Source organism: Aedes aegypti, chromosome 1 (genome assembly GCF_002204515.2).
Source record: "Aedes aegypti strain LVP_AGWG chromosome 1, AaegL5.0 Primary Assembly, whole genome shotgun sequence".
Classification (NCBI taxonomy): Eukaryota; Metazoa; Arthropoda; class Insecta; order Diptera; family Culicidae; genus Aedes; species Aedes aegypti.
This window is the reverse complement of record NC_035107.1, coordinates 142,790,331-142,814,300: the sequence shown is the minus strand read 5'-3', so window position 1 is coordinate 142,814,300 and position 23,970 is coordinate 142,790,331. Positions and strand designations below refer to the sequence as shown.

The window sequence follows — 23,970 nt, the reverse complement described above, 5'->3', positions numbered from 1 at the left end:
GCTTTTTACAAATTTTGTATGAACCATAACATCACGAGGACACCCACTCACCCCTTTCAGCGTTATGAAATTTGTGAATGGGCCCTGGAAAGCAAGCTTAAGCCAAGTACGGACCTGAAACGTAAATCACTCAAGTAAAATTTCTCCTTTTTACCCAAGTAATTTTGACAGCTGATTCAATATGAGCGAAATGTCACTTTTACTTGCGGAATAATTGAGCGGCACATTTTTCCGTTCGGAAAAGTGACAGCTCCCTTTGATTTGTACGGCAGGCGTTACCGACGTTATGAAATCAGCTCTACTTCTCAGCTGCATACAGCTAAAGTAATTTCGGTAGCGGAATCATTCCTTGACCGTTTCTTGTCCTATCTTTTTGCACAGTACTCATGATCAGCGTACCGACCATTAGGGACCATTCACAAATTTCATAACGCTGAAGGGGGTGGGTGGGTGTCCTTAAGATGCTACAGCTCATACAAAATTCGAAAAATATTCATACAAAATGTGTAACGAGGGGGTGGGTGGGTATCAAAAATGACCCTTTTAGGCGTTATGAAATTTGTGAATAAGCCCTTACCGGCCATTAGCGCCTCGTAAAAAGCTGAATATTCAATAGAAATAATAAACCATAGAAGAATAATGTCGCTGGTGTTCCCTTATGGTTTATTATTTACTTCTATTGAATATTCACGTCGAACTCAATCTGAGAATTGGCCCTTTAGAATTGTTACGTGCGCCTGAATTGTGTGTACCTTTTTGGTAATTTACCTTGGTACATTATTTGTTGTCAAAAATCCGGCGCCGGCGTCGTGCGGCTTTTGACTTTTGGAGGTAGTCGTTTTGTTTTTCGGTGCAGTGCGCGTTCAAAATAAACCGTTGTCGGTCGCTCTTTTAAACTAAATTCTCGATTAAATCTGTTGATCAATAGTGTTTGGTACAAGAAATACTAAGAAAATAGACCCATGATCAGAATGTCTCTCCCAGGTAAGATATTTTACTTTCAAATGTAAGCCATTCATGTTTAAAAAGTGCTAACGACGGTTGGTGGAATGTTGATTGTATGGTGTGGTATGGCAGCGCGGTTGCAGTCCGGTTGCAGTTCTCGAAAATTTGTAATTTGTAGTTTTTTTTATTTATTCTTACGGTAACTTGTTAGTTTACACTTTTTATCAAGTCAAGGAAATTTTGAGGAAATTAAATATGGAAGTCAAACTAACAAAATTACTTAATAATGCAAAACAAAACGACTAAAGGAAACAAAAAAATAACATAATTGAAAAAAAGGAACAAAAGAAAGTTTGAAATCGTCTTATTCTATAAAAAACTTCATGATATCGAAAAAGTTGCGTTCACCGGAATCATGTAGACAACTGAATAAATAAATAAATAATTGATTGCGGCTAACTACATATTTTTCTTGATACAGGGCTAGTAGCGAGCTGAGGGATGCGATCTCCAACATTTTTGTCAAGTCGCTTTTGGGCTTGACACCATTCTTACGAAACCAGTCATTACAGTCTGACAACGCTGGTAGCGAGTCACTTTTTAGTGACTTGGTCACATTTTTAAGCTAGTCTCTTTTTTATAGTCATTTCAATCGAAGTCAATTATTTCGTCGAAAAGTAACATTTTTTTAAATTATTTTGAGCTAAATTTTTGGGAGTAAATTATGAATCGGCATTTTTTTCAATTTAGGCTAAGTTTTAAGTTAGGTCATACCTGAACAATTTCATATCAGTATCAAAATATTGTTTTATGATTTCGTTGTGAAAACAGTTAATCTTTCTTAGAGTTTCTCGTAATTTGTCATATGTAAAACCATATTTTGTCAACAACAAAATATTATCTCTTTGATTAAAAACTATAATGTTTTTATTAATTTCCATAAGTTTTGTTCAATCTAAAGCTGATATTACATCAATGTTATTCAAGTTTGTACTGATGGAAGCGCAACCGTTTTATTTTAACTGCTAAATCTTCTATACTTATCAGTCCTATTTGGAAACAATCAGTACATTGTACAATCTTGGAATGATTTTCACCACCACCTTTATATTTAATGAATCTTAGTAGCTTTGCAGAGCAACCTTATGAATAACCTGTCATATTTAGGTATACTTTTTAAAAACTTTTAGTTTTAATAGGAGAAATGGCCAATTTGTCTGGGATCCCAGCCGAGCACGTGGATTTTTTTCATAATTTCACCCATAATTTGTCCATCTTTACCACGCGTAATAAGTTAATTAATTTAATAACCATGCGGATTGGATTACCGAACAGCTCAATATAAGCGTCAATATAAAGTAAAGAAGTTTATAACAAACAACAGATGTACAGTAGCCTGGGACACGGTTATATGAAAAATTTAGATTCTCGCTACAGTCCACTTTTTGGATAGCATTAAGGTCTCATATCAACTGTGCAAAATTTCAGCTCGATCGGTGAAACTATATTTTAGCGTCAGCCGTTCAAAGTTTGTATGGGATTTACTATGGGAAAACTTACTTTTGCAAAAAAAAATCGCCAGTGGTCGCCCGTTGACCTCTATAAAAATTCTGAACACAGTCCTCGATAGGTATTTTTACGATGAAGAATATTGCCGAAGACCGCGAAACAATCCGATACTTGTGAAAAAAGTTATTCAATGAAAACAAATTGGCAAGGCGTCGTTGATTAACACGTAAAGGTATAACAATAATAACAAAATCGGGCAAAATTTCCAAATAGTCTATGCTTAATAACTCATGGAACTAGAAACAAAATTTCATGGTTACTACGATGGTCCCTCGAAACAGCTTTCCTAAGGATTTCTGTTCCATGACTCGATATTTCCATGAGTCGATGGTCCCTTCAATATCGACTCACGGAGGATTCACTGTATGATAGTATATTTTGTTATTGATTAATTATTACATGATTTTCATGTATTACATACCAATGACAAATTTTGTTATGATTGTAAGTTTTGCTATTGATGAGATATTTAATGTCATATACTGCCCATAATCGCATAACAGTCCCATGTCGACTTTTGACCGATTTGCGTTTTTTGCATAAATCAACTCAACATCATCAGAAGATCGATAAAAACTGCTAAAAAAGTAGCCTTTGTTCCTAACTTGTACAAAAACAAACCCCACTTGTGTTGTCCCATCTTGAAAATATTCGCATAACAGTCACATCAAAGTCCGTATAGTGGTCGGGCTCAGAATGGGTACCCCTTCTAGTACTACATACGGTCTCTCGGTACTACTAATTGTTCACTGATGTGTAGCGAAGTAAAGGGAAATCAATTATACAGTGAAACCTCCATGAGTCGATGTTCTATGTCTTAATATTGACTCATGGAACCATACCTAAACAAAATGTCATGTTAACTATGATGATTCGCTCAAACAGCTCCTCAAAGCATTTCTGTTCCATGGCTCGATGTTTCCATGAGTCTATGGTCCCTTCAGATATCGACTCATGGAGGTTTGACTGAATTTAATACACACTTGCTTACGGCATTGTAAATGTCATGTATTCACGTTGTTTCGAAAATATTTTTAAATTAGTGGATATCACACATAATTATGTATTTTCAATCACGATGCATTACAGATTTTCATTTTAGATAAGGCTCATACAAATATTATTCTTTTTTATGTCCGTAGTTAAACATTTGGAAGGTACGAGGGGAATAAAAATAAATGAGAAACAAAAAATAAAAATAAAAAAAGTTCATTCTACATTTTTTATTTAAATTTTGTAATGATGTAATGAAGCAGGTGCTCAGGAATATCGAACTAAAACTTATTTTTGCGTTTTTCGATAACTGGTAAAATTTACTTAAGGTAGCACGGGACGTCATCATAATCAACCTATCCATTTCAAGAAGCAAATCTCAAGAACCACACTATATATCGATGCGAAAATTTATCACTATGATTCTAAATATGTAGTGCACAACCCGATAAATTTTCAGCTTCATCGGTTCACTAAAACTCGAGATTTGCTTCCACAAAGTTTTGATGATTATTGTTAGAGTGAGACGAAAGATAGGGAAAATAACACGGTCTCCCGTGTCCCCTTAAGGAGTACTTGCTTGTATGTGTGCATAATAAAAACTTTTCAACGCGAAAGCAAGATTTACATATAAAAACCATCAGCAATTATCGTCTTCTTCATCTGCTTATTGGCAAAATACAGAAAGACTTTGGCTCGGCCCATCCCACGAGCCACTGTATTTTAGACCTGCGTTCAAGGCTTACAGAAGTTGCCTGAAAAAATTGAATCAGGTTGTTCTGGAACATCTCGAATCATTTCCATCGGATTCCATTTCGACGTGTGTTTTGAAAAAGATGTTTTTTATATCTGGTGATTCATCCATGGACATACAGTATACTATCTGTAACTCGCTATTCCGTATCTCGATATCGAGTTATAGAACGTGTAGTAAATGTGGGTTTTCATGGATACCTCGATGGTCCCTTTAACCAAAGTTACCCTGATTTTGTGTTCTTTAACACGATATTTTCCTAACTCGATAGTCGCCTTAACATCGAGTTACGGAGAGTTGACTGTACTATAATAACTAAATTTTTACGACCAAAGAACATAAATAGCAAATGAAACAACCAGTGCATTAATAACAATGTGTGTTTTAGTAGCTGTCGAACGAGTCGATGCACATGATGGGACTGGTATGCAAATACATTCGTAAGGTACCGTGGGGCAAGTGGGTAATGGAATTCGCATAGTTGAGATTCTTCAAATTCTAGAGACTTTAAATTGAAACAAATAAGGTCGTGTATATTTTTTAGCTTGACTCCCACCAAATATAAGCAGCATGCTGAAATTGATTTTTATGAAAAATTGAAGAAAAAAATACAGAAAATTTTTTGAAAAATGTCTCCTTACTTTTCATCTGCCCCAAAAGTGGGGCAAGTGAAAAGTTTACCGTTTTGAACAATAAATTCAAAAACAAACAGTTATATTCACGATTTCTATTAGCTTTAACATTTGTTAAGGCTTCCCAATGAACAATAACATGTAAACAAAGAAAATGTAATTCTTTTCATTTGAATTTTCTTCTGTTCAGTTATGTTAGTTGAAATGATTCAACAACATTATAACTGCAACATTTCCAATGTTAGTTCTTACATTATAGGGCAGCAATTGCATTTCTGCTCTGTAGAATTTCCACCGCTCGTTATTTGTTTTTGAGATAGTCGGATATGACGTCGGATAACTCTTCGGGAGAAATCAAACGGAATCCTTCAATAACGTACTTAAAATCTTTTTTTTTTTGTGGATAGACCTATACCCCATTTTTATGTTTTGAACTAGCTTTACATAGACATTCCCCGAGATTTCCGTGTATTCTCTAATATTGCAACCTTTCAGTCAACGTCTTCCTTTTAATTGGCTGCCCGAGGTAGACATAATAATATTGTAATGTTTGGCAACATCTTTTAGAGAAGTTCCATGATTTCTAATAGCTTTCAACGCTTGAGTATAGTGTCTCTTGAATTATCTGCACGTTATGTTTTTCTATGATAATTGCGAACCATGTTTACTTATGGCTACTTGAAGAGAAAACACAAATTCAATCTCTAATGATAAACTTTTCACTTGCCCCACCTGATAAGAAAATTGACGGTGTTTAAATTGAGTTACTTTTAGGTCTACGTCGAATTAATTCTAAAACTCTTTTTATTGCAGTTTGAAACTGTCATAGAGGACAACTAAGAAGTGGTACAGGAAATTATTTTCCGCAACTTTTTTTCACTGAAAATATTAAAATAAGATTGTACGCTGCCAACTTGTTACGGAGTAACAGTTGACAGGTTAACAATTTTTCGCTCTATTATGCAATAATGGCTGAAAAATCTCAGAAATCTCTTACCTATCGTAATGTTCTCAATGGCCTCAAAGGTTTACGCAAGAGTTCAAAACGTTAATTCACATATTGAGTCAAATATATCAATTGTTTTCACTTACCCCATTTACCCACTTACCCCGCGGTACCTTATATTATATTGTATATAATCGCATAACAGTCTCGCTACGATTTTTCTGCATTTTAAGGCAAATTTTCAACTTGAATTCAGAAGAAATTTATTAGGTTTGTTCGTGTACTCAAGTGATTCAGTGATATGTGGAAATTTAACACATTTTAGGCCAAATAGAGACTCAAAATGGAGCGAAATTGTTTCCACATTTCAATCGTTTTTTTCTCGGTTTGTCGTTTTCCAACATGGGACTGTTGTGCAAAGAGGGGCAGTATAATAATAACATAATAGTGGTTAAACTAAATATGATTGCAAAATTTGTTCTTATTTTGTCATTATTTTGTTATTCACCTCTACCCGAGTAGCGCCACCTGCTGGAAAAATCTCGAATTTCATGGTTCAAACAATGATAGTCCTTGAGCTATTGAACATCTTTGCCGAAGACGCCATCTTTCTAAGTGGTCAGGATCCTGTGAATGCAGAAATACAAAATTTGATCATTTTATAAACAGTTTTAAAGTTATTAAAAACGGTCCTAAATCTGGATTTCGGTCGTAAAAAAGGATGGATTGTAAATGAACCAACAACAAAAAAAAAGATAATATTTAAGTTCTTTTATCGCAGATTTTAATTTTTTTATTAGTGATCCAATTATCTGGAGGATTAGATCAGTTGGAGCGAAAAAAATCGATACACCAGATAATCGAGTCCGACCTGTATAGCGCATGGCGCGATTAGAAGTGCGAGATTGTGAAGAAAAGTGCGGGATTACGTCGGATCGATTCAGTATGAGATGACGAATGAGCGCGGCGAAAACACTTTTATACACGGTTCCGCACTTATAAGGAGTCCAGTTTCTAATGCAATTTATAATACCACATAAATTTTCGTGGTATACATTTTTCCATCGACCAGAAAGGAGCACGGCAACTCCAAATGTCCGGAAAATATTTTGGGCAGAAGTCTAATTCTAAGTCAAACTCCAAGAATTATCCAATAAGATTATCATGACGCAATTCTATATGAAAATGATTACTGGAGATAATCTTTGAAAAATTCAAACAATATATAAACCTGCATAGCAAACTAGTTGATTTTAATTTTTTTCTTTTTCGCTTTTTTTGAGAACCGCAATGAACCTCATGAATTAGATGCCGTTTTGGCTCCATTTTCTTCCACTGTTCAGTGTTTCTCAAACTATAGTTCTCAAACTCAGTGTTTCTTAAACTATAGTCCCGCGTAACTTGCTGAAAAATGTTACAACAATTTAAGGTAACATATCTCGGAATTTAAACATGGTTGGCACAATGGCCGGCTTGTTCCCCTACTAACGATTTTAAAGGCACTAATCTGCTGAAATAATGAACGTACAAAGCCAATCTTCTTATTTTAGGCTTTCTGCTAGTGCACAAAGCAAAAATAGAAATTGCACTGTAGTTTGACGCTTCTTTTGCGAGATTTGTGCCTTCAAAGTTTTGGTACATTATTGAATCTTTATTCCAAGTTGTTTCACCTCAAAACCAGATGTCACTTTTTAATTCAATTTCATTTTGCCTTTCAGTTTTTTCAGAATCTCTCTGTTCGGCAGTAGATTACCGCCAAACGAATTTGACTGAACCTTTCTCACAAGCACTTTGTGTAAGCGACTCAGATGAAACACTTTCCCAGGATACCTGTCGGAGCGAATCGCCATTATCAGCGAAGGAAGAACGACACTCGGTGGCCGTTGTCGATTTGACCACGTTATCAAACAGCTTTAATGAGACGGTCTCGTCGAAAAAATCTGAGGACACAGAAACTGCCGAGAATACACCATGCTCACTGATCGTGCTCTCCGATAGTGCCAATTCGTCTTCTGCACAGCTCAATTGTTCGACCGTGAACAGCACTTCCCACAGATTGAGCTCGGCAGCTCAAGCTCGTCTAAATGATTTCTTCGACAACATTCCCAGCTCTGTGTCGGAAGTTAGCATGAGCAAAGCGGATTATAAAATGACCGACACTCAGCTTTCCGCCGACAGGTTCGGGAATGTCTCCGACGAGGATAGCAAGGAAGTGTCTATTGCGGAGACGGAAGCCTCGGACAGAATCTCACCCGTACCTGAACCAGAGCAACCCAAGGAACACCATACCCCGGGAAGAGTTCGAAATGTGAAGGTCAACGTTTCGGCTAAAATCAAAATTAAGGTACACGTGTCGGAACTGTCGGAAAGCGGGAGTTCTGCGGAATCGGAAGACGGAAATGCCCAAGCAGGCTCATCGAAAGCGAACCATCAGGGCCTGCAGAAATCGGAACCGATCATTGATAACGAAATGGCGGAAATTCTGACGGAGATCTACGGCAATGCGTGGCGCACCCCGGAGGTTTTGGCTCTATGTAAACCGCAACCGAAAAAAGCACCTGAGGCCCGAAAAGGTAAGCAAGATGACTTCCGAGAACTTTCAAGCCCCTATTACCGTTGCCAATCAATTTCTTTGATGTTCGTATAATAAGTTACTTCGGTAGTAATAATAACTGCGCTAGAAATGCGGGACATTTTGATGATTTGAGTGAAATGCGGGACATTTTAAACCTCTAATACCCAAATTTTTATTATCGACCTAAATATCATTTTTAGTTATCTAAAATCGTTCTAAATACGTATTGATTTAGTTTTATTCGCTAATTTATTATTTTGGTTTTTGATTTTTATAATTTTTATTTTTGAACATTCCTATCCTTTCTCATTTTTTAAGTCTCTTCTGGTTACTGATTGTTGGCAATAATAAAAATTAAAGTTTTTACGGTACTTTCGAAAATATTTTTTTTTCTGGATCATATTTTATTTTCCGTGTAACTAACGGAAAAACATGTTTGAAATTATTTTAGTAGCACCAGGCTCTTTTTTTGTGATAGGTTGATTTTAGAAAAATATAACAGGTACGATTTTTTGTATTACACGTTAAATGAACCCCAGGCATTTGTAAGTTGTATGAAAATACAATTTTTAAAACATTTTTCAAAAATACAAAATAGTTTCAAAAGTCACTTAACACTTCGCTTATATACTGCCCATAAACGCATAATTGTCCCATGTGAATAGGAAATCCAGCAAACATGGGACTGACATGCGTTTATGGGCAGTATACGTGTTATGTGCCAAGGTTCAAGCCAAAAATAAAATCATTTTGATTTCCGAGCTACGAAAAAAATACACAAAATTCTAAAGTGTACCCCGTCTAAAGGCGGGGTTGGGTATTAGAGGGTTAATGATTTGAGTGAAATGCGGAACATTTCTCGGGACACTTGGTTAAAATGCGGGATTGTCCCGCGAAAAGCTGGACGTCTGATCACTTCAACCTAATTTTTATTTTTGATCATCCCTATTTTTTCATATTTTCTTGAAGTTTCTTCTTGTTATACGTTATTTTTGAAAATATGAATTTTGAAATGCCCGAATTCCACTGATGATGCGCCTCCGTATTTCACGGCTAACGTTATTGTCAGCCGTCAGCAAGGATCCAAGGTAGACGAATTCGTCGACCATCTCGAAAGTATCCCCGTCTATCGTAACACTGCTACCTAGGCGAGCCCTGTCGCGCTCGGCTTCACCAGCTAGCATGTACTTTATCTTGGCCGCATTCACCACCAGTCCAACTTTTGCTGCCTCGCGTTTCAGACGGGTGTACAGGTCTGCCACCTTTTCAAATGTTCGGCCGACGATGTCCATATCATCCGCGAAGCAAACAAATTGACTGGATCTCGTAAAAATCGTACCCCGGCTGTTAAGCCCGGCTCTCCGCATAACACCTTCTAGCGCAATATTAAACAACAGGCACGAAAGTCCATCACCTTGTCGTAGTCCCCGGAACGACCTGGAGTGTTCGCCTGAAACCTTCACACAATTTTGCACACCTTCCATCGTCGCTCTTATCAGTCTCGTGAGCTTCCCGGGAAAGCTTTTCTCGTCCATGATTTTCCATAGCTCCATAGCTGTCGTATGCCGCCTTGAAATCGATGAAAAGGTGATGCGTTGGGACCTGGTATTCACGATATTTTTGGAGGATTTGCCGTACAGTAAAGATCTGGTCCGTTGTCGATCGGCCGTCAACGAAGCCGGCTTGATAACTTCCCACTCGTTTACTACAGACGACGGAAGATGATCTGGGATAATACTTTGTAGGCCGCATTTAGAATGGTGATCGCTCGAAAGCCGTGGTCTTCGCCCGTTGTTCCCGTTCGTATTCTCTCGTTGATTATTCGTTGCTTGATGTTTTTACGGCTGGCTTGCAGGGTCTGACACCAACCCCCTAGATTTCCGGAGGACCATAGTGCACAGTTTAGCTAAGAAACCTTCTCTGGCACTCGGACGATGATCAGCCGCTCCTGACATTGGAAACAGACGCTGTTGTGAGCCGCTCCTAACATGGAGTACAGACGCTCAAGATTTGCAGAAGCAAAAGCACCCCCCCCCCCCCTTCCCTGACAGCATACGACCAAAGTTCCCACCAGGGGGTTGGTTACCCGATCTTCCCTAAAGTTACTCGTACCCCGGCCAGTACCGCGAGGAGGTAGGGATAGGAGTTGCTGGGCAAGAGGCTAAGGACCGCACAGAGCGGTCTATTTTATTCCTTCAGGTACGCGAGGTACCAATGGTACGCCATGCCCAGCCATTTACTTTCAGTGAATCCTGATTCATAATTCTTCCAATAAAAGGTTCCACAACTTTTGAAAAAATTCGGATAAGATTTTTTTTTTCAAGAAACTCTGCAATAATTCCTTCGCCAATTCATGTGGATTTCCTTCTAGCATTCATCCACAGTTACTCCCACAAATAGCTTCAAAAACTCCTTGACGGGATATTTGAGGGGAATTTGGGAAATTTTGAGAACTCTTCTAAAAATTTCTTTCGACTGAAAACCAAAAGCTTCTCTATTTTTTTCTATGTATTTCTCCGACATTTCATCCAAGGATTCATGCAATTTATCCAAACATTTCTCATGGAATGTCTCAAAAAAGCCTCAATATAATCTTTAAAAGTTTTGCAACAATTTCTACACACATTCTTCGGGGATTCCGTCCCATGTTCTTCGAGGAGTTCCTTTAGAAAATCCTCCTCTTTTTCAGTTGTCTTAGCAATTGATCTACGAAATCTGCTAAAACTTCTTAAAGAGTTCAGGAGATGTTTCATATAGAGTCAACTCTTTTTAACTCGATATTGAAGGGACCATCGAGATAGGGAAGTATCGAGTTACAGAACACAAAATCAGTGCAACTGCGATCCAAGGGACCATCGAGTTAGCCATGAAAACCAACTTTTACTATGGTTCACTAACTCGATATCGAGATACGGAATATCGAGTAAGGGAGAGTTAACTGTATCTTTGTTCGTAAAGGGTGACTGGGTCAGAAACAATATTTGGAGGTGGGCCAAATTTTATGATTTCTTCAAACAAATCCATTTTCATATAGTAATCGAACAAAAATCGGTCAATAAAAAAGCTTCTTACGAAGAAATTAAAAAAAAAAAAAAATGCTGCTGAGCAACTATTCGAGGATTTAGTGGGAATGGTGTTGTCTAGTCTAGAAAGAAACCTTTAATTCAATGAGATTTTGTTTCCCAAAGTAGTTTTAAAATTCATGGGAAGGTACATCTTACATTACGTCCTCAAAAGTTCAAAAGTTCTTCATAGACAATTTCAACAAATATTCAAATACCGAAAAAACAGTGTTCAAAATCCGACTACTAACATTTACTTATTTTCAAAATTCGCTGTTTGAGTTCAAGTCCAGCTTGAAATGAAAATTTAAATTAGTGTAAGCCAGTATAGGTCTAAATGAGGACTGTAGAGGCTATATTCTGGTTGCAGTAATTATTTTGCACATCCCTAGACTGGCTAATCGAGTCTGTCTGTGTGTTGGCATCGCTCAGTCAACAACCACTCTTGGATAAAATATGGAGCAGTTAGTTGTTATTCTGTTGCCTATCATTCAAGTTGTGGTTGGAAAAGGCTGGGGCTCGATTAGTTTGGTTTCATTGCCATTTGTTGGAGGTTCAAATTAGTATGTTCTTGTTTTATGGTGATACAAAAATAGAACGGTCCTGATATAAACGAACCTTCAAACTCTTCGAGAGCTACACGAAGTAAAGCCCTGCTTTAGAACTTACACAAGGCTAATCTAGGGTTTATTTAGTATTATCCCACGCTTTTTTTTTTAATTTATCCAATAATTCCTTGACATTCCCCTAAAGAACTCCTGGAAGAGTATATGGAGTTCCAAAAAACATTCTAGAGGAGTTCCCGAAAAAAACATTAGGACAAATTTCGGGAAGCTTTAGAGAAACTCCTAGCTAAAATCTTAAATAAAGACAATTTTATAGGAAATTGTGAGGAATTTCTACGGGCATTTCTGGAGAATTTGATTTTTCGGATGACTTTTGGAGATGTTCCAAGTGGGACTCTTGGAGAATGTTCTAAGGCAGGGGTTTTTAGATTTATTGACTCGCGGAGCACTTTTTGGAATTATATTTTTGCGCGAAGCACCTGTTCTTCATCACCACTCCGTTTGCAATTTGGATTTTTTTTACAAGCTTTAATCGATTGTATGATTCCAACGAAAATCGTGAAGTAAGATTTATGTTTATGATTTACATATCTTTACATCAATCTTTCTTATTTTTTTATATTATTTTAAAAACAGTTAATTTTAATCTAAAAATGTATGCTTTCTTCGATTAAGTAAAGTGTTTTATTGTAAGCTTAAATTGTATTGGTTTTCGCTAAATATTTCGAAATTCGTTGATTGCAAACGGCAGAATTGCTTTCGTTTTTGTTTGAAAAGAATCTCACTTTGATTGTAGCTCAATTTTCTATAGCGAAATATTGATTTTCTAAACTCTAAAGTCACGTGTCTCCAATGATTTTACCACAAGCCTAACACCCACAGAAATGTTTATAAGTATTAAAGAGACTTGCGATATTTTACTAGTTTGGTATAAGACTTGTGACTGTGTTTCATTCTTCAACATAACTTTAAAAACATCATAACGTGAAGATGAATCAAATTCACCCCCTTAAGTTTTCAAGAGCAACCTTATAGAGAACAAAATAGTGATAAGTAGATAACAACCGAATTTAGTACTATACCATTTAATTCCACTAGAGTTACGCGTATTTCGACCTCAACTGTAAGGCCGTCTTCAGTGTCGTGTAATCAGTCTAGTACACGACACTGAAGACGACCTTACAGTTGAGGTCGAAATACGCGTATCTGTCAAAGGATACAAACTTTAGTGAAATTAAATGGTATAGTATTAAATTCGGTTTTTAATCTACTTACACTGCGGAACACGTTTTTGTCTCAAGCATCAAAATACCCCTATTTACTAAATTAAGGGTTGCTGAGTCCATTGCCGTTTTCAGAAATATTATAGCTCGTCTAGTTTTTGAGATATTGACTGTTGAAAATGCAAAATTTGACTGTTTCAGTCAACTTGCATGCAAGTTTGCCAGCTTGTACGGCAATTTATTCGCCTAATTAGTTACAGAATTCAAACTTCATGTATAAAACAATAATTATCAACAAAGTTCAAAATATTTTCGATGGTAAAATGTTCTTTTTTGGTGATTTAAAAAAATCGATTTAAACAAAATTTTATCGTGAAAGTTCAACTAAATTGTATCTAAATTGAAAATTCAAGTCCTATTGAGCATGTTTGGTAGATTATATCACAAAAAAGTTTGAGAAATCATAATTTAAATTTCATGCAAACATCAATAAAACCAGCGTTTTATACAACTTTGGTGACCTGTAGCTAAAAATTGTGACGTGCTGGAACATTTTTGAGAACGCCATCAGATTCAGTGACCCAAAATCTATTAGAGACACATAATTTGATCCTTGAGAAAAATGTCATTTTTGTTACGCTGTGTTATAGGTATTCAGCTCGAAAATTTATTATTAAAATAGTGATCTTGGTTGAGAATTTAATCTGTGATCAACCGAGTTACAAATCCATCCGTTTTTCAGCGTGAACGGTTGTTTTGTTATTTAAATTTCTGTTCTTGAAAATTGACTGAGTTACTTGGTTTGGTACATAAATTATAGCGTATTTTCAAGAAAAAAAAAGATATTTGAAAACAATACGTTTTGAAAGATCTATAACATTTGGTCGTTTAGTCGAAAGTAGAGTGTCCATCCCGGGACATCCCGGGACAAAAAATCCCGGGATTGGACAAATTACGGGGAAATCCCGAGTTTTAATATCCCGGGAATTCCGGGATTCCCGAAATGTACGTAAAATTTGATGAAAACCACTTAATGGAAAACAATGACATTTTCTCCTCACTATCAAGCCTTGTTTGATAAAATAGAAAAGAATAATGAAAAAGAGAATAAATAATAATTATTCTTATGAAAAGACCAATCTACTATGTAAAAAATATATATTTTTATTTGTCTAGTTGCATAGTTTTAATAATTTTCTCTTCAACTAGTAGCGAAATTTTTTGTATCACGATGCGCCTCACGAGTGTAAACCAACGCAAAACAAACATGACAGACTCGCGAACAGGCTTGGTGTGAGTAAGTTTGCACTCGCCTACTTGATAGAAGTGCTAGTAAATCAGCACTCTGATATTTGCCACTTTCCATCACACATTGGCCGTTTTTTAAGGCCTAGGCTGAAAAAGTAAATATGAAAGTACCCCTAAACTTCAGTCAATAATTTTCAGCAATAAACTTCCAACATAACACTCTATAATACCTTCAAAGATCTTTAATCGTCTCTTTTGTTCTAAAATTGTGATGACTTTTCAAATTTCAGACATTTGACATCACTGAAGGTATTATAGAATATCAAACTGAGTACTGTTAAGTAGGGGAAGGTGGTCCAATGCGGACCCTGTTCTAAATCGGACCATCAAGCATTTCTCTATACTGGCGCTACTATAGGCAAATTTAATGCGCCACCAGCATAGAGGACGCTAGGTAAAAAGGAGAGAAATGTCATTGAAAATGTTTGTTTACGTCCATAATTCAATTTTTCGACCCAAAAATTAGCTCATAATCAATTAATTATTAAACTATTTTTCATTGGCATAATCATTTTGACCCTTTATTCTTGCGATACGCATGATTTCACAACAAATTTAGCTTCAATTAAAGAATCCGGAAGTTTATAACCTATGTAGCCAAACACCAATTTTCCAATTTTATCCCACAAATCGTACATGAGCACTGACCGGATCTGTACATTTTGGAAGGAAAAAAAAGTTTATCATGTTTTCAATGCTCTCTGATCGTCTACAACATCTTCTTCTTTATGGCGTTACGTCCCCACTGGGACAGAGCCTGCTTCTCAGCTTAGTGTTCTTATGAGCACTTCCACAGTTATTAACTGAGAGCTTACTATGCCTTTGACCATTTTTGCATGCGTATATCGTGTGGCAGGTACGAAGATACTCTATGCCCTGGGAAGTCGAGAAAATTTCCAACCCGAAAAGATCCTCGACTGGTGGGATTCGAACCCACGACCCTCAGCTTGGTCTTGCTGATTAGCTGCGCGTTTACCGCTACGGCTATCTGGGTCTACAACATAACTATTCCGAGAAAAAATGTAATATGTGTGCTCCTTCCTATGCTGCACACGGTGCGTTCTCAACCCAACCTCTTTTATGACGGTTCTCCTACTAGCCACCAGATGTCGAAGTGATCGTTCAGCTTTGAAAATATTAGCCTATAAAGATCGTATGTACCGTTTTTCTACCCACCGTCTGGCTAGAATCTAACACAATACATTTGACGCTTTTCAGTTAATTCGTTTGGTTTTTATATTAGTTTGTTGTTTTGAAGTGCTCTAGTGTGCTATCGGTCAGCATTATTTCCAAGCTTCTATAATTGACAATAAATCTCCAATCTTTCTGTGTTATTTTTTAATCGAATCCTCCAAGCCTAAGCTTGCTTCTGACCATATGGTTTTAACATAGCTATGCACTGTTTGTGCTCAACTTACTTGAAAATCTCAAAATATGTGATGGTCCAATGGATCATTAAAATAAGCAAAACGGCCGCTATGGAAAGCATAGATAGCGCCACCGTAGCCTTGTGTGTTTGACAGAACAGCAATGCTGTCACAATGTTAAATTCCATATACAGTGGCGCCTTTGTTTTGATGCGGTGAGCACTGACAAAAACTACATTAAATGATCCATTCAGACCTTTTGATGTGGTTTTCATATGGACCTCTTGATTTTTAACGAGCAGTCAGTCTATTTCATAAGCCCGTCTATTTCATAAGCCCGTGAAAGTCTTTTTGACTTGTTAGAAAATCACAGAAGTTGTAACATTGATGGATGGTGCCTTTGTTTCTGTTGTGGTCATCAAAAAGTCTTCGAAAAAATCTAAGAAATACGGTATATCACATAAAAAACTAATAAATAAACCAATTACCTGAAAGCATCTCCATTAATACCACACCCTATTTTGGATACAGCTTTTCAAATTAGTTTGTCTATACGATACAAAAAAAAAAACGTTTACGAGTGCTGAAAACAATACAATTATCTTTCCTTTACACGATATAATGCGTTTTGAACTTGAAAATTTGAAGTTTTGCTTACTTCAAAATCACTTTAATATAGCGTCCTTTGACCCAAAAATGTATATTGATACGTCTCCAACTTGATGTCTCGAGACTCGATGCTTTTTTTTTTCTGTTTCCCGAACAAGTTTACCTTTTAACCCTGATATTTTCATGCCATGGTTCAATTTGTTGAAATTTTACTATATTTTAAGCAAAAATTGCCTTTTCCAATGTATTTTGTCAAAATTACCAAAAGCTCCAAAATTTAAAAATTTTGTTTTCTTTGTCTCGGTACATCCCATATACGAAGGTCAATTTAAAATCGTGTTAGGAAAAATTCACTATACTCAATTTAGAACCAGTTCCGGATTTCACATATATGTTTTAAATAGAATTCAAAATTTATACAAGCTAGCTCTAACTTAAACTAAATTAGAATTTGTCACACATTGAGTTATTTTTTATGCTTGCGTTTATGGAAGAATGTCAACGAGCTTCGATACCAAAAAAATCGGAGTTATTTTTTATAACTACCATAGCAAAAAGCGATAAAATATAGGGTGGTCCGAATTAGAACATGAGTGGTCCGAATTGGAACAGGGTTGGTCCAATTCGGACCTTTTGACAAACATGTCTAGCCATGTCTTGGTAGGAGATATCACAAAACTCTCTAAGAGAAAAGTGCGCGCGCTAAATCAGGCTTTCAAGAAAACATAAAACTTTCCATGTCGTCCATGGTGCTGAAAAGATATGGCCAAAAAACTGATACCAGGTCCGAATTGGACCATGTTCCCCTACTGAAAACACTATGCAAATAATATGCAAATTACTATAATTATATGACTTAATTTTTTTTCACAATTCCATTCATAAGTGAAGAATTTGAAAAAAATCCCTAGCAAGCCCGTAATTCGTCATTTTTTGATTTTGGTTAAGTAACTTCATCAGCATAAAAAAGTCATATATGAAATGTGATTTGTCATAATTGACATATTATTTTGGAATGTTGCATTATCTTTTTATTTCTTTGAAAAAACATTATAATTTCGAATTTGTACTTTCATTTCAACCAAAAAACTAGTTTTATTGAAAAATATAAAAAATCCCGGGATCCCGGGATTTCCCGGGACGATCTTAGATTTTTGTCCCGAATCGACGAGCAAAATGGCCGGGAAATGCACACTCTAGTCGAAAGTAAATTCGGTCGAATAGACATTTCGTCAAATAAACATTTGGTCGAAAACTTAGTACGATTAGGATTTTTTTCAGATTATCGTACATAGTGACATTTTGACGTCAAAACACAGTGATTGGGTCATTAACCTACCGACAGCTTCATTTTTTACCGCAAAATGAATATTCAAATTGTTATATATATTTTTTTGTGTTTCAATATTTTTGCACCATTCTTTCACAAGTTCTCAAACAACTCTTCTAGTTTTAGGATCTGTGTCGATATTGATCATTGGTCATCTGGTTATGACGATATTCCAAAATTCCTTGGATGACCAACATGTAACCAGAACCCGGATATTCACTTTTCGGAACAATACATTAATGAGAGTATGATGTGAAAAAATGAAGCAATTTGGTGCAGCCGTCTTTAAATAATAAGCATTTAGGTTTCTAGAACCACGCTGACCAAATAAAGATCTTAAAAACTTCAAAAAACATCATATCGTAATTTTCAGATATCTCCATGAATTCTTAATTGATTTGTATGATTTTTTCAGAGTAGCTTTTTATTCCCTGGCATTTTATAGCCCACATTTTATTGTTTCGATAAAATAACCAAAACCAAATGGCCGCCAAATACGTTTTATATAGAAAATGTTGGTCCCTCAAGCAACAATAGAATATCTTCAAAAGCAGAGCACCAATGAATAATATCGACACCAATTCCTAAACTAGAATAGTTGTTTGAGAACTTGTGAAAAATGGTGCAAAAATATTGAAAAACAAAAAAGTTATAACGATTTGAATATTTATTTTGCGGTAAAAAATTATGCTGCCGGTAGAGGGGTTAAAAAAAGGGAAAGCATATACCGTAATCCGGGGTATCATTGATCAGCGGGGTAACATTGATCGGAATGACCCATCTCATAAAAAGTTCCCATTATCATTTATTGATGGAACATTTCCAAATCATGAATGGTGCATTTCTTTCTTATATTCATCAGCTGATAAAAGTGAAGATTTTGCGAAAATTGCGTTTACCTTATGCGTAAATCTGGCAACTTTTCGAAACATTGATTTCAATGGTTAATGATGACACTATCAAACATTCATGTCTTACATATGTTCTGTAAATGATATGAGCAAGAAAATGCGGTTCTTACGAAAAACGGCATCGCCGAAAACGATTCCGTTGTCAAAACTTTCATAAGTATGTTCAATTAGGTAACATTACCGAATTACTGTTAAGAATGTAACTTTCCCTTAGGAAATTGCCAACCTTTAGGCGTATTCCGTGGTTCGAGATGTTTTTAATTTTAAATAACTCAAAAAGTAAATTACTTGTAAGCATTTGGCTTTCATATTCGGCTTCAGGGGCCATGATTTTAGTAGGTAACGTTATTTTCAATATAACCGAATGTTGTTCACATAGGTGATCAATGTTACCCCATATCAGCTAAATAAATTAAAACATTTTTTTTAACATGCTTGAACCTTTCAAAAAACAAAATAAAGTATATAGACCCGAGCTATGGGTGGCAGTACTTGTTTTAAAAATATAAAATTTGCGACTATTGCATTTTCGAACCAAATATTTAAGAAATATTTAAAAAAATGATCAATGTTACCCCGGATTACGGTACATATAGTACGTGTTATTACTGGAGGTTACAGGGTGCAAGAAATCTGGGGTGCTGGTGAAATTTCTTGAACAAACTCCAAGCCTTCAAAATGCTACGAGCGATATTATGGGATTCCAGTAGATCACAAAGACTCTCCTACAAAATCTATTGACTCCTTGCGTTTTTGACGTTACTTGATGTCGATTGATGTACGATTTTGTTTTCATCCAGGGTTATTCTGCGATTCTGATGAATCGCGACGAGCTGATCTCAAATGGAAACAAGTCAACTTCTGCAACTTAAGGCGACTCGTCTCACCTCACGCAAAACACAAGATAAACACATTTCTCGTGTGTGATTATTTTAGATTGAATAAATGATCCACTTATTATTATCAACCTCGATCATCGACACATTATTGTTCAAGGGATGTAATTTAGCTGGGAGTCACAATAAGCTGACTCACCTTGAGTAGGGAATAGCTTTACCGCTAGATCATGATGTATCTCAATGTTTAATGCATAGAAGTTTATTCCAATCATTGTTTAGCCAATCGTATGAATTGAATTCAGATATTGTTCGTTGAAAATCGGTAGATCACCATCTAATCATTCTCACTATCGCATGCTTACTATTCAAACTTTTGACTAATTACTGTACAAGTTAATGTAGTATCATGGCTTTGGACATACATGACATATTTCGAAATTGTTGCTCGTTGCAGATCAAAAAAAGTCAATCCAAAAAAGCCGTGACCACCGAAAAGTTTCGTTTCTTCAAGCGCTAGATGGTAAAGTATTCACCAAACGATGATTATTCAAAACAGGATAAACACATAGATAACTGTTCAAAATTCTAGAGAAGACCCCTTTGGACATGTGTTCCGCGGACATCAGAAAGTACCGAACACATTTCAACAGCACTAAAGACAAATTGATGGTCCAGCTGTATGAGTTGTACAACCGGGAAGTGTTCGAAAATAAACTGGACATACCGCTCAGTTGGAACAAAAAATTGACCTGCACCGCAGGACGATGTTTTAACATTAAGAAGTAAGTACATTACATTTTTTTTTATAATATATACCTAGTTGCGTTATTGACGAGCATTTTATGGAAGATGCATAAGTAACATAGTATGTAATGTGATTAAAACGAACTTCAAGATTTTCATCACAAAATTAATCGATTCATAGCATTTATGCGAAAAGTATGGATTTGCTCCACCGAGTATTGCAACACCCAAAAAAGTTTAGAATAATCGTTAATCCTTTCTTTCCTACACCCTTGTTCGACAATTTAACTGTCAAAAGGGCGTTTCTAAGAAAAGTACGCGAACAAAAATTGTTGCAAATAAGCTAAATTATTCAAAATCAGAATAAACATTTTTGATTGTTTTTCAATAGTTTGACCCTTAGGTATCTTATTTCGATGTTTGATAAAACAAATGTGCGCAAAAATTTATTCTAAGTATTATTGTTGCGCTAATCACACCAACTCGGTTTAACTAGCGTTCGTCGAAAATCGGTGAATTGCCTGTGTTACCATGGAAAAGAGAGGGTTAACCCTCTATTTTTCACGACTTTGATTGATATAGAAATTCAAGAAATCGTATCTATGAAAAGTGCTGGAACAAACAATGCTCCTTCTTCTTCTTCTTCTTCTTGGAATTACGACCTCACTGAGATATAGCCTCCTAGGTAACATTGGTAGCTGAATAACAGTTTATTGAGCTAAAAAGAGGCCGTATAAACAGCATTTTTGAGCTGAATAAGCTGTTATTCAGCTGTCAATATTACTTGGGGCTTCTCAGCTTAGTGTTCGATGAGCGAGCACTTCCACAGTTATTAATTGAGAGCTTTCTTTGCAAAAGTTGCCATTTTCGCGATATACTATATGCCCAGGGAAGTCAAGGAAATTTCCATTACGACAAGATTCTGGATCGACCGGGAATCGAACCCAGACACCTTCTGCATGACTTTGCTTTGTAGCCACGGACTCTAACCACTCGGCTAAGGAAGGCCCCAGGGTTAATACCTACATAGTGTATAACTTTTTCTAAACACATTAAAAACGTTAAGACTTTAAAAATGTTTCTTATTTTGATTAAAGTGCCATATTTTATTAACAGCCACATGATTAACACTAATTAACAAAGAAATGTGTTTGTAGATTCAATGAAATTTTACAATTTCCGTTACTTTTTACAACAGGAATGGAGAACGATCGTGCCGAATAGAATTAAGTGACAAAGTTATAACATATGCCGAACGAATGCGGTCCACGCTTATACATGAAATGTGCCACGCGGCTGCATGGATTCACAATGGGGAAAATGGACATGGGAAACATTGGAAAAATTGGACGTATCGCGCTCGGAAAGTTTTTCCTGAATTGCCACCCATTACCGTGTGCCATCACTATGAAATCGAGTACAAATACACATACCAGTGTGTCCTTTGCAAGGCTAAGTAAGAAAATTGCATTAGTTTTTCTTTTTAAAATAAATTTTGAACATTTTTGCTTCCTATTTCAGGTATAATGCTCACACCAGATCGAAAAAGACCGAAAACATTCGATGTGCCTATTGTCATGGAAAAATTGAGCTGTTCGTGAATAAGAAAAATAAAGACGGTGACACCGTGGCCACTCCGGCCAAGAAGGGTAAAGGATTTGCAGCGTTTGTCAAGGAAAAGTACAAACAAGTGCGACAAAACGAGAACAGTCATGCGGAAACTATGAAAATCTTAGGGGAAAAATTCGCTGGGCTTAGTACTGAACAAAAGACTCTATATACGCAATAATATGACGACAACAATGTGAATTGTTGAATTGTTTTCCGTGAAAACGTGCATTTTATTTTTCTTAGTTTAAAATAAAAAGTCAAAGAAACCAATACGCATCGTTGATGTTTTGTTTTCTTCAGGTAGGGAGCCGGATGCTATTTTTGTCACTTTTGATTCACTTCGGCAGTGGCGTTTTTGAAAGCTGGAGGGCTTATTTTTGGCCAAACTTTGCGTCGTATTGAAGTGCTTCTCATTGCAAAGTTCCAGACGAATCACGGAAGTGCCAAACTAGCTCTGCACCCTATTTGTCTCTGGATTTTGAACTGATAAAAATCAGCTGGTTTTGCACTGGCACGCTTGAAAAAGTATCAGCTTATGGAACGCACAGACGTTTTTGGGACTGTTCATTCAATAAGTAAGACAATTTTTGTGATTTTCGACTCGTCCTCCCTCTACGGTAAGACTTTTCGTGTGAAGAAAAAAATGCGTTTAAGAAATCTTGAACCCCCGTCCTCTCATGAATCCATACCTAATTAATGGACGGCCACTAGTTTGTTTACTTTTCTGACTTGAGACTGTTTGAATAAGTTTTCGAGAATTATCAATTTTAAACGTAGTTTTTTAAACACTAACATTCACGCCCAATGCTAAAAGTACTGTTTGGTCAACCGGAAACTAGGTGGCGGTATACTCCACTGCACTGTGACGTCACGCATCAATTTTGACAGGTACTGGTCCTGTTGTTTACAGTTTGGACTTCCTACCGTGGAAAATCGTCACCATCAGCATGCTGGTGATAGAAATGCGAAGATGAAAAAATGATGGAAAAACGATCTATGTCCGAAACGTAAACAAAAGGACCAGCAGCTGTCAAATAAGTGAGGTTAGGCTCGTCATATGCAGCGCTCTATAGTGTGCAAACGTCAAACTTAAAGAGTCTAAATCAGGCCTGTCCAACCTTTTTGAATCGCGGGCCAAATCTCAGATACAATATTATGTGACGGGCCGAAAATTTTTTAGTTAAGAAATTTCAATTTTTTGGTGTGTCCTGCTCAAAGTTTTATGAGTAATTCTTTGAAGGATGTGTAAGAACCTTAAACAGGATATTGTACTTGATTCGGTGATGACTAGGATTATCTCTTCCCCATCATTAGGTAAGATTCAATTTTTTTTTCCTAAAATTCTTGTTAGATTTATTAGTACTATTGTATAAGCGAATAATTTGTCTGTCATTAATTTGTTTGTCGACAATAGGCGAGGTTTTAGCCGTCCAAAATTAGATGAATTGGCCTAGTAAAGAAAGCTTATGGAGAGATTAATTATATTTAATCCTTATAAAAATAGGCTATATACATTTTTTAAATTAACGTCTGAATTTATTGAAAAAAAATCAAGCAAATATAGGAGGATCTAAAAATACGGTTAAGAATCTTTGAATTTAAAAGTCAATAAATTGAAAAATCTTAAATTGTAATAATAAGCATTCGAATACTTAAGATGCTAGAGCAGCAGAAGGGCCAGATATGAGAAGGGTCTTCAAGCTCTTCGCGGGCCGCACAAAAAGACGTCGCGGGTCGGATACGGCCCGCGGGCCGTACGTTGGGCAGGCCTGGTCTAAATTATAGTTTCTTTAGTCAAACTCGAGCGAAAGCGAAGTGAGCGTTACGAGCGTTACAATCCAATTTTTTTCTATGCTTGAGACTGCATCAATTTGACATTATTGTTCAGTTAAACATTCTGGTATGAAGCTGGTGATTCAGAAAAAAACAGGGAAGAATCTCTTCTTCCGGTGAAAACTACAATTCGGGTTCCTTAATAATGTTTCA

The 23,970-nt window shown here is 36.3% G+C and overlaps 1 protein-coding gene across 1 annotated transcript; it reads left to right on the top strand.

The window, feature by feature from the left end:
* The first annotated feature begins 805 nt into the window (after window positions 1–805).
* LOC5577254 (acidic repeat-containing protein) lies at window positions 806–22,206 on the top strand. The gene is made up of 6 exons (XM_021849310.1): window positions 806–984; window positions 7,558–8,412; window positions 20,084–20,149; window positions 20,219–20,411; window positions 21,572–21,829; window positions 21,895–22,206. Exons 1-6 carry the CDS (start codon window positions 963–965, stop codon window positions 22,160–22,162), a joined length of 1,662 nt encoding a protein of 553 aa, XP_021705002.1. The 5' UTR covers window positions 806–962; the 3' UTR covers window positions 22,163–22,206.
* Window positions 22,207–23,970: the final 1,764 nt, after the last annotated feature.